The 12,857-nt window shown below is 34.4% G+C and overlaps 1 protein-coding gene across 2 annotated transcripts in view; it reads left to right on the top strand.

The window, feature by feature from the left end:
* The window catches only part of LOC150093698 (kielin/chordin-like protein), a 1,333,292-nt gene that overhangs the window by 55,491 nt on the left and 1,264,944 nt on the right, over positions 1–12,857 (top strand). For both annotated transcript variants that reach the window (XM_090412628.1, XM_090412627.1), the window contains exon 3: positions 9,050–9,134. In XM_090412628.1, the coding sequence (XP_090268754.1) occupies positions 9,050–9,134 (85 nt within the window). The remainder of the gene's footprint in view (positions 1–9,049; positions 9,135–12,857) is intronic.

Genomic DNA, 12,857 nt, shown 5'->3' with positions numbered 1-12,857 from the left:
AATTCAGTGGTTCCTATTTTCTTTTAAGTTGGTCACAGTGAGGAGAAAATCTTACAAGATGTGTTTAAAATTCTCACTGAGAAAATTAAGATATGAGGCTTTTGTAACTTATCTGTCAATTATGAGTAGTTTTGAAGTAGTTTACTGAATTGAAGTAGGAAATATCTGAATTTCTGATCCTTCCTAGGTTCCTGTTTTACAATTATGCGTAGAGTACGCAAGCTTGAGAAACCAGGTCCGATGAAAGAGGGTGGCTAATCTTTATTCCCACAGTGTCCTATGTTTATAACTTTCATGTGTTCTCCTGGTCAACTCGCGTGTTTTGGGAAAGAAAAATCCTGCTATCTTAGTATGAGAAGGGCTAGCTCACCCTCACCTAGAAGGATTCGAACCCAGGTCTTCTTTTCATCCAAAGGGCATTGTCGAAACCAAGTGAGATACGAAGGCTCTTGGTTACCAATAGAGAGAAAAATCCTTTTTTTTTGATGAGTTTTGAAATAGATCCTTCCGTCCGCCCAAAGTTTGTCTTCTGTAATCTTTATTTTAACCACTAAAATAAATACAGCCAATTAAGTCGATAAAAATCATTAAAGGATTATTTGAAATAAGGTGTAAAACCCATAATAACCACGCGCTTACGAAGCATTACCAGTTTTATTTATTTATTTAGACATTTCATCTAACGGAGCTAAAAGATAATGCGTGTGAACTACAAACCGTCCATTTGGAATTTAAAAACTATTCTGTCATTTCCCTCGTCATTTTTTCTTCACTAGTATCAAGTCGTCATGCATCCCCATGGACATTTACATCTAGACGAGGTAAAATTCTCCTATGATACACTTTTAGATTCAATGCTATTATTTTTTTTTTTTTCACAATCACTTCGATCAATTTTCATGAATGTCTTGACTTACATTCTCTTCTTTTGAAGAAAGACTCGACAATATATACGCAGCTGCTATTTCATGAAATATGTCTGAAGAGTGATGACATTTCTGAAAGATATTCTTCACATGGCGTAAAATCAATCTAAGTTGTCTTGAAAAATACTTTTATTTGCATGCATCGAATTGACGTATATGCTACTCATGCTACAGTATGGAAAAAGAAAAAAGAAAAAAAGCAGTACTGAACTTCGACACCCGCTTCAGTACACGCTCTATGAGATATACCGTTTGACTGCATGCACATTAATAGAAGAACACGTGTAGAGTCTAAACGATTACATTTTGCAGTAGCAATGGTGTTGACATTGGAAGGAAAGACGTTTATTGTTGAGCATTCTTTTCGTTCATACGGAGTTGGTAGAGCAAATGGTCCAAGGAATGTTGACGGGATGGGTATTCCATCTTGACCCGCCTTCAAACCTTGATGAACTAAGGGATAAAATTACACGATTTGTCCAGCAGATGTCCGAACTCTTGTTCTCCAGGATGACAGAGAATCTTCTCATGCGCTAGGAAACCTGTTTTGAACGACAAAGTCCCTTTCTAGCACGTAATTTACCGCCGTTAATGCTTTATTCCGCCAAGATTCCACTCATCATGAGTAAACATATATTTCTTTGTTAATAAACCCGTATACTCCATAACATAGAGTTCTTCGTTGTAGATATTCAGTACTTTTTTTTTTTGCGTCATACTGGATTTTCTTTTACAATAGCTCAGTTATCAGAAAACACGTTGTTTGAATTCCGCACAGAACATGAATGACCTTTGAAAGAGTTTAAAGTTAGCCGGGCTCATCTACCCGAAAAACATATATATTCCAACTAACCAACCAACTCAACCTCTACAACAGAAAGATACATTGTACTTCTTTCTTATAGCCACAGATATGAGACTGTGCATATTTTTAATTTTATTTTGTATTTTTCTAATTTTTGAATGTTCTTCCTTGCATCATGCAAATTTAGCTAGGTTCATTAAGAATTGTGTAGTGTACTCTGTAAAATGATATTTAGTTTATTGTGTCCGTTGAGTGTTATTTTCTTTTCCAATGTTATCAGAAAGTACATCTGGAACAACATGCAATAATGTAGCAGTAAATACGAACTAATAATACTTATCTGTTGATATATAACAAATGACACAATCATAAAGATTAAGTACCAGAGAACACAATATCTGTCCGTCACCTTTACTAACCTATCTATCGGCGCTATTGTATTTAATAACTGACCAGGGAATGATCAAGAGAGCAAGCCACAGAATTCTCATATCAACTGCACTTCGCTATCCTTGCCTTCAGTTTACTGATGGCAATCATGAGAAAGAATACGCCTTCTCAAGTTAGACTTTCAGCTTTCTTTCTCTCCTTCTTTCCATTCCATTCCTATTTATTATAACTTTAGAACGATATCTGATTTATCACATTAAGCATATCAGATCATAAGACATTACAAAAATTTGGCGACTATTCCTAACATTATCCCCTCAGTGCCGACATTAGTGTAGGACGTTTTTTTAAGCTTCAAATTAAAAGGTGTTGACACAAAAATTAGTTTTTTAAGCACCAAGAGCTTAGTTCTGATTAAAACCATGCACAAAATGAGTCGTGCCTGCAATTTATTTATTTATTTATGTTTCGTATAGTTTTATATAATCGATGTTATCTAAATTTATGTTATTTCTGTTATTTTTTTAACATCTGATATGATGGTTTCCACGATATATTAAAATATCGCCATAGTAAATCTCCATATTTAAATTATAATCCCATTACTCAGACTTTGGTCGTTTTAAAAAGTATGATCAAAAACAAAACTGGAATCTAGTTCATCATTTTAAAAAAAAAATCTCTCTCTCTCGCTCGCTCGGTGAGTATTAAAACTGTATATATCGTGATGACAGTTGAAAAGGTTAACTGCATTAGCATAAAATAATTTTCGTTTACGAAACACAATTTGTAACTGTTTACTTATTTTTATAGACTGCGTCATAATTTGCACAGGACAAAAAATACCGCCATTCACTTCTTATCCATGGCCTAGTTTATTATTGATCTATTTTTTATAAACGAAAGAGGCATTACGAGAAAAAAGCACCACCAAAAAAAGCAAATGCGTGAAAAAAAACTGAGTGAAAGCAGTTGCGTAAGATATATAAAATATTATAATAATAACAGAGTAACTTCATCTAAAGCACACAATTATTAGAGCACTGACACGCCCTCTATATGTTTTATTGGATGATTAATGTCTTAAATAACTAAGTCCGGTATGTTCTGTTGTATTCCATATCAATTATGCTAAACTCCACTGGACATGAAATAGTCGCTTCTGAAGTTGTGATGTAAACCAGATGCACGCCATCCGTTTTCGCGTTCTGATATTATCAGACACATTTAGTATAGGCAGAGACGATTAACGTAGTTACTTTCACTGAAAGGTCTCCATTTTTTTTTTCACTTGCCCATTTCAATCATAAAAATCAGCGTATTATCAAAATCCTTATCGCGCGAAAAAGAGGAATTGCATAGTCACAAGTGTAAGGATAAATTCTCCGGAGCCTTTCAAGATAACGAGAAATCTGACACTCGCTGCAAATTTTTCAAGCAAGTATTGCTATTTTTTTTTTTTAATGAACGTAGCTTCTCTTGTTTCGGGAACATCCATTTTTATCATCAAAATAACGAGATTTTAAAATGCTACTGATAGAAGCACATGACTGTCGATAAATCCAAGTGTGATTTCGTCTTTTACCTGAACGAAGATTTATTTATACATCTGCTGGTATACTCAGCTACGGTTACACGTAGTCCCGTTTTTAACTTAGAAGGAAAAAGGTGGGAGAGAGAGAGAGAGAGAGAGAGAGAGAGATTAAAAAAATCTGGGTAGATTTGGCCTTATCCTTATAAGGACTGATTTAAAGGGGCGAAGCAAGAATGTTTTTCATCTTCCCCGTTATCTGTAGAGGACAGTGTAGGGATAAGGTGTTATTGAGCTATTAAAGCTCTGATCATGGCAGGAGGGTAACAGCAATAGCCGAGCCTCAGTTAGAACTTCATTGATTACAGCATTGCCATCCATTACCCTCCCAGGGTTTCATCCATCACTTTAACGTCTTCTCTCCGGGTAGATTTCGCATATTCTGTCACTCCTATTTCAAGCTTTTGTATAAGCGAAATAATATCGCTTATTTAAGCATGATATTGCATTTAAAAATCTCCAAATATAAAAAAAACGTGTTTTAAATCTAAATTAATAATAATATTTTAACATTTATTTTATAAATAATAAATGTCTTTTTATTTTAAAGAGAGAGAAACAGAGATAGAGAGAAGTAAAGATACGCACTATAGTAGAAAGCCTATAAATAGATTTCATCTTTTATTAATGCCTAAAGAGCAGATTTGGTATAAATCCTAAAATTTAATTAAATTTCACTGAAATAAACGAACATCAAAATCAAAAATCATGAAATAGGAGGCTGGTCGACTTAAAATACAGGGCCTAACGATTCCCGAAAAGTGCGGTGAAAGAAAAGTTATTTCCATAAGTTCGGAGTTATTGGGTGAATAATTGATTCCGTGAATAGGGGAATGCCTGATTATCGAATTCTCATAGGAGCTTATGATAAAGCTGTGACTTTGTAGGTGTCAAGTTGGTGATAATTTCGGATTGATGTATTGTCAGTATCACTCACTATTAATAGCAATACTGTATCGTAATTTATAAGTAGAATCGATATAACATTTATATCTCATCTAGGACGCAAAGAACCTTTATCGAGGCTTTTCGACTGAAGGTGATTAGCCCCTTATACGGGGGGGTGGCGTTTCTGCGAGCTTCTTCCTTGAAACTCGGATTTTTCATCTCGCAAACAGGTAAACCGGCCAGAAGAACACACGCAATTTACAGATATAATAGACGATGTAAATATTATTAACTGCCCTGTCATAAACAATAAGCAAGTTTATAAGAAGCTAAGTTATTTGGTCGTGACAGGCCATCTTAAAAGAAAGGGAACATGGGATGAAAAAAACATTCATGTAAACTGAAAATTCGAATCTTGTTAACGCAGTGTTATTTTGAAAAATATTGCATGACGCTCATTGATTTATCTCTAAACTTTACAGAAGCACCCTTAGTATCTTTTCCAGTAGTCCCTTATTTTCTAAGCCTTATTTTTATTATATTTTTTTACTTCCTTTTACTGAGTCTTATACTGGCTATTTGGAGTCAACCTTTTGAACATTTATCCATCCATTTCCTTCGATCTTTCGGCTAAATCCTTACTTATTCCATAATCGGTAATGTCTTTTCTCACACACACCTGTAACCTCTTTCTTGGTCTTTTTTGTTCTCTCTGTGTTCCTCCTCCTGTAATCCTGCTATTATTTCGAATCAATCTTCTCTCCAAATCCTCTTAAGAGCTTTTTAATTGTAGATGTCCTTATACTCTCTCTCTTTCTCTCTCTCATAATATTGTTTCTGTCTATTATTATGACCACTAGACATGCTTCAACATCTGCAGAACCATTACTTTCAGTTTTACTTTTTTTTTAGCCACCACTATCGTCAATCTTAATACATTTTGATTATACAAATCCTTAATCAATCTCAATCTTCACCTATTTAAGTCTTAACTTCTAGGGTCAGATTTTATACGCACATTTGTTCGCTTCCTTCTTCTTCTTCTTTAAGTTGTATAATGACATAATACTCCACTAGTCTGTGTCTGCCTATTCTCATTTCTATTTGTAACCTCATAATCGATTTCCCTAAATTTTGCGAACTAAAAATTTTATTTATCAAAATTGCAAATTAATAGGTTGTTATATGACGTTATTTTGTAATCCAGGGAGCTTGGAAATCGACTGGAAATCATATCGCAATAACTGCGGTGTAAGAGTATCCAAAATGCATTTTCTTTAATGCTCAAAAAAAAAATTGATTAATAAATATATTCACGAATACACAAATTATTTTCCACGTTAATTCCAAACTCACAAATTGTCATCTTATCTCACATTTAAATATAACTTACTACATTTCTTTACAAATTCAAACAAATATATAAAAATTTGTTACAATGAAGGTAATGTAAGTTTATCGTTCGATCTTGATTAGAACTTCGTTGCTAGGTGACGCTTGTCCACAGTTTTATCCAATTGCTAAAATGGAGAAATGCGTTTTATTAATTGCAGATAAATCTGGACTTCATATTTGTGTAAAGCAGTTTTTTTTTAAAATCGTTACTGCTAAAATATATTTTAACAGTGACTTCGTATACTTAGTTTATCAAATACCATTACGAGATAAAAACGCAACATAATGGACACACGTGTCGCATGCTCGTCAGCTCCGGAAATGGTCGCCTAGATAATGACCACTGCGTCACTAATAGATCACGGGATTTCTAATTTAACGTTCTTGTAAAATATCTACAGTAGGGATAACTTCTATTATTATATAGTTTGATACCTTAACCTAGTTTGGTACCATTATCATTAAAAAACAAGCAGGATTTCCAGATTATCTAATCTGTGGCTAATTCACAGTATACATATATATACAGTAGAAAACAAAGTAATCCGAATACTTACATTTTAAAGAAAAATTTACATTTTGCAGGAAAATAAGCAAAGAAATTTAAACTCCAACTTTACCTAATAATTTATACGTGCTCCTCTGTTCCTAATAAGTCCATTAAATCGCTTAGGCATGGACTCACCATCGTAGAACATTTTTCTTATTTCTACATCTCGAAACCATACTTCTGTAATGGATTGTATTAAGTTATCTTTTGTATCACAGTTTAATTTCCCAAGTTTCTTTTTCACTGTGGTCCACAAATTTTCTATTGGATTAGAAAATTTAGATTTTAGATTAATGCCAGTAGAGTTACCTGACTATTGAAGCAATTGGATTTTGGGATTTTTAAGGAACTTTTCCACTTTTTTGAAGTGTGGCATTGAGCAAGATTCCTTTGGAAGGTCAGTTCTTTGTCTTTCTGTATTTGTGGGACCACTCTTTTCTGTGATAGTTTTATGTGTTGGTCACTTTTCATCATACTGTCAACAGGCACAAGTGATTCTGGACCTTATGTGTAAAACAACCTCGGAACATCTTTTTAGCTGGGTGTTCACGAACTTGTTGAAGGTGGGCGGGAGAAGTCTTCTCAGCCGCTGATTTGCGAACATAGGACATTCGCTCTCCCTGGACAAAGAAATGGCTCTCATCTGAGAAATATTACTTTCTTCAACTTCCAATTAGTCCAATCTTTGTACACTTTTGCCTCTTGTTCTGCATGATCTTCGTCAACTATTGTTTCTTTTTGGTCTGTGGGCAGTCCTTCTGGCTTCCAGCAATCTTCGACGGATTATCTTGTCAGAAACATTAATCCCACTAGCTGCCAAGTCTCTATTTAAAGTATACAATAAAAATTTTTGGATTCATTTCGCTTTTCCTGACTGGTAAACGATCTTGAGTAAGTGTTTCCTCTTTTGTCCACATTTTGCTTTTCTGTCAGAAGAAAAGGAACCTATTTAATATCGCATTAACATTACTCAAACCAACATCACACTCAGTCACAATTTGTCTTTGAGTCATGGATGTGTGCTGAGAAAGAGTACATATTACATTTTACAGCTACCCAAAATGAATAAACCACTGCGAATATCAATAACTTGTTTACACTATTAAAAAAGCACAATATTATTAATAAACATCGCAGAGACAGTTAAAACAGTTAAAGCATGCACCACTCAACTAAAATAGTGAAAAACCAAAATTATCGTGAAGTAAAACAAAAGCCAAACCAACAAGAACAGCATGACAAAAATTCGGTGTGTTCGGATAAATTTGTCCGCTCTTGTATTTATAGGTTCCAGACTTCTCATCGGTACGACTAACGTCATAGAATAAAGTACCGTAATAGTTGATTGTGAAAGCCAGAATTTAAGAACAGTCAAAATGATGTCAGGACCTGCAGTATTTTTAACTCATCTCATCTTCATGATATCCTCTTTTACCTTGCGGTGTCGAGGGTTTGTTAATCATCAGACCTCAAACCGTTCGGAGGATAAGGTGGTCAGTCCTTATCCTGTGAACGGTTTGCCTGCTTTACGGGATGAAAAACCCAAGAATAAATTGGGGAAAAAAACCCTACTGTCCACGCCCAAGATCGGCTAACTTGGCTATGGCTGAGGAAGATCCTTCAGCTCCTCACGACACTGACGGGAATCGAATCTAGGACACTCCTTCCCCAGGCACATGGTTGCGAAGCGCACAGCCACTAGGCTAACCGCACGGACACAGTATTTTTATTTTTATTTTATTTTCAGGAAAACTTCAGCTGGCCACAGAGGCTTTTGATTCTTTGTGGTTAATTTGCTCCATAAGAACAAAAGACTTGCGTTAGTTATATTATGGTTATGGCCCGTAGCAACCATCTAAGGTATAGGATGTGACTATATTGCACCTGTTAATTGCATGTGTCTGGCCAGTCTTTTTGCGGGACTAAAGGACTAGCTGATATGTGTATCAAATCTATCTATTATATGTCTTGGCTGAGTTGGTTTTTGTCTCTTAACGAAAACGGAAAGTTGTAGTCCACCTGAAATGATGACTTATCCAAGCTACTTGAAGAAGAAACAGGTCTAGAGATTAGACAAAAGGTTGTAGAATTTTTTATTTGGCATTTCAGGTTAGCCCACTTGTCATTTTATAGGAAATAAGTATGATTTCACATCATTTCCTGTAAAAAAAAATCCTGAAACGCAATGGTTTGAAAGAAGATGAAAAACATAAATTTGGAAAACGGAAAGAAAAAAAAAAATGAAAGGCACAAGTCTGAGTACTTGTTCGTTTCGTGTGTACGTATGTGTGTGTGTGTGTGTGTGTGTGTGTACGCGCGCGCGGGCACAAGCATTTGTAAGAGAGAGAAAATTGTTTGGGAGAGGTAAAATATGAAAGATACACAAACCAAACCTTGCTGAAGAATTTACATTTTTTAAACAGCGTTAAATTAATTAAAACTCTCAGTTAATGCATTTTTTTTTAAACTTGTAGCCACTAACCAATGCTTTTATTTCTTTTTAGGGTTCTGTGCAAATGGCTCGTCTTTTCACAGGCACCTTACGTTCTCGTCCATGGCACTGCATCAGGGGAAAGCCTTCTCTATCAGGTGTGTAATGAATTAGATCAGTGAAGGCGAAAACTTTAGCCAACTAAAGAACATGACACTCTGCTGCTTCCTTCTTCCATCCGCTGCTGCTACTGCATTAACTAACTAACAAGCCAGAATGAAGCAATTTCTGTGTGCGTGTTTCTATCTCTATCTCTCCCTTTGTCTTTCATCCCCCCCCCCCCCTCTGTGGAGTACTTTTAACCGTGCGTCTGTCTAAAGCCACTGTTTGCAACCAGCAAGTCCAGATTAATGATAAAGGAATATCACTAACTGCGCTCCCCATCTAATCCAGACGTGGCACTACTTGTGAACTAATACTAAGACATCTCTTCTAATTTTCTCTCCTTTCATTTCGTGCTTAACAACATAACTGGGTCTGCCTTTTACAGAGAGCAACAATGTGGATTAGAACTGAAACTCGAAGACACATTGTAGAGAAAAGCAAATTTTTGTCATATCCTCTTCCTTTAAGCCCATTCTTCCTCTTTTTTCATAAACAAACTAATATTCTGTTGGCTTTTGTTATTTTAACCGAAAAATTAATTTGTAAAAAGTTAGTTTTTAGAATACAGCTATTATTATGCTATTAAAAAGGGACACCTACTTTTTTTTTAAATATAACAAATTGTAATAATGATAACAGTCAAGTATCGCTAGTAATAAAAATTTTTGAATGTTAGTTTGGTCATAGTTCTTCATATTTGAATATTTGAATACTATGTATGCTGCATATTTTTATTGCTGGGAGAGAGGTAAGTATAATATATTTTTATATTGCCGGGAGAGGGAGAGGTAAGTATAATAATATATTTTTATTGCCGGGAGAGAGAGGTAAGTTAATGAATTCGACTAATTTAAAGCCTTTTACATATTTCTTCGTCTTTATTAAGAAACGTTTATACAATGATGCAAAAATCTAATTGCTTTACATCTTTACGTTTTCTAAAGCAGTAGTATTTGTTTTGTTAAGATTAATCCATGCTCTCAGTGAAAAGCTATTATATGGAAACCACAGTTTTAGAATTCATAAATGAGAAGCGTTTGTATTTTGTTAATACAAGAAATGATTATGACAACAAACCTGTAGAGAGTCCACAGACTCATCATCGAAAATCCACTCAAATTCACACTGTAAGCGTTGACAACAATCAGCTATGAATTCCAGCCATTCACCACATAAAAAAAAATAATAATAAACTTCTAATCGCGTTTGAATTTACAAATAACGTAGAAAGAAATACGCATAAAAGAAATGTTTATTGCTTAGGCTGCTAATTCGTAAAAAGAAGTAAGATGGCAAAGTGCATTTTTAACGTTGGAGCTTTACACATACAACGATGAACAATATTTGTATGTTACTCAATTCTTGTAAGTTATAATTTTAATTTAAGAAATTACTTTCTTCTAGAGTGTCCTGGTATCAGAAATTTCCAATATCTGTATTTGTATTATTTAGCAACTTAGCATTCTTTTCCAGTTGGCACTATGAGATAAAAGAGTTTCATATGGCATGGAATATGACTTCATTTTGGAGGACCATAACTCCCCTCGAATAAAAATATACGACTGTTAATTTCACATGGAACAGGATCAATATTTAAACTATCATGTTGAAGCCCTGGTTTAGAATTACCTCTAAAATATTACTGTTTAGAATTACTCCAAAATATTAGAAATTTCTCTACCAATTGGTATAATTCAAACTTCATAAAGACAAGTTATATCAAAGTACTCCGGGCATTTATTATTACATCATCTCCATCTATTGTAAGATATATTTGAATACCTTCTTAGTCGTTATTCTTGTAGAGAGTCTCTGAATTCGGTTATAGTCCCACGAGAAGAAGAAAGAGTGGAATACCTGGAAGAAAACCTCGCCTTACGTGGTATAAACATAAAAGCTTTCTATATTTTATCTCTCATCTCTCTATTTCTCCGATGTGTTTCTCATAACTCGCGCGCACGTGTCTGTGAGAGAATAAAATTAATCGGAAGATGACGAATGGTGGCAAAGATAAATAAAAGAGACAGCACTCTCCAAAGTTAAGACGAAAAGTTTTCGCGTCAAGCACGTTTTGCTTACTATGGTAGAAAATTCACCTCCCTCTTGAGGGAAATAACGATGATTTATGAGGGATGTGATCATAGTGAAGTAGCACTAAAGCTATGTGAACTACTTCAAGCCTGAAGTATGTGCAGTTATCAAGTGGACTGCATAAGAATTTCGTTTGCAATTCCGTGTTAGTGGCATCTGGTGTATTAAGGCAGTTTCAAATGGAAATGAAACACTTTTCTATATTGATTGCGCACCGATCTCCCTCTCTCTCTCTTTTTTCTTTGTGTGTGCGCGCGCGCGTACCGATCTCTCTCTCTCTCTCTCTCTCTCTTTGTGTGTGTGTATGGACTTTTCTGTTTCTCCGCACCATTAATAAAGCAACAGAGTTATATTTACTTCTAGGAAAAAGAAAGAACTTATAGGCAAATGCAACCGTATGGTGTGAAATAAAATAGTTGTAACAAATAGTGAAAAGCAGGCATGTTCGAGATGATTACAAACCATTACAAACTAATGAAAGATAGATTATGACAAATTACTAAATGATTTTGCTAAAACGTGCTAATAGAAACAATTGTAAACGATGATAATGGGCGTGATCAACACACTTAACAGAATTTACGAAAATGTCCAATGAGGACTAAAATTTAAATTGGTAGACAAGTTTTAATAAGAATCTACACTATTAAACTTTATGGATACTCAGTCTAAACCAGAATTCTTAAACTGTTTCGAGACTACGGTACCGTGCGTAATTTTTTCACGAAATGCTTATGAAAAATTCATGAACGTAATCGTAAACGAATTATGATAATGACTCATCACATGACAACTGTTCTAGAAGTAAATCAGTTTAGTAAACTTAATATTTTCCACATTTACTAAAGGTTTTTCAGAAACTATATTTAATTCAAATTGTAAATATCTGTATACTCTGGGGAAACCCTGTGAGTTTTCTCGGAATCCTAAGAAGCATTGGGCTCAACTACTTTGTTTCGCATTCGGGTAAATGGGTAAAAAGGGCCGTGTTACTGCCAAATGGACTTAACACAATGTTTATAAATTATATTCACTTTTTAAATTGATGCGGTATTTAAGAACTGCGTGCACCGCCTCATGAGCATATTTTAATTATTATTATATTTAATTAAATATAATAATTATATTATATATAATTATAATGAAATATATCATATTTTATTATAATTAAATAAAATATTTATTTTATATATTTATAAATTAGCAAAATTGAGAGAAAGAACATAATATTATAATATTTTATATTTCTTTTCTTTCAATATCTATTTAAATATCATGTAAATATGTTTTTATTAGATTATAGCGAAGCAATATTTCCCATCTCAATGCAACCTCAGTATTGCTGGAATGGGATTAGTCTCCATTGATTATGCATCGATCTCTGTGTGTGTGTGTGTGTGTGTGTGCTGGCCCGGTGCATTTTGTGTTTCCGCATATTTCGTCGCTATAAAAACCTTCCTTTTGTTTTTCGTAATACGCAATCGAACGACTGTTGAACTTCTCGTATGCTAATATCACAGATGAGTTTAAAAATTAAAACATCTTTTAGCAATGGTGAATAACGTCGACTTTCGAAATAGATACGAAACAGATATGAAGCTGGCTTAGAGGGCTTTTATGCCAAA

Source organism: Typopeltis vanoorti, chromosome 23, assembly GCF_054136105.1.
Source record: "Typopeltis vanoorti isolate ZY-2024b chromosome 23, IOZ_Tvanoo_1.0, whole genome shotgun sequence".
Taxonomy (NCBI): domain Eukaryota; kingdom Metazoa; phylum Arthropoda; class Arachnida; order Uropygi; family Thelyphonidae; genus Typopeltis; species Typopeltis vanoorti.
This window is presented reverse-complemented; position numbering and strand designations above follow the sequence as displayed.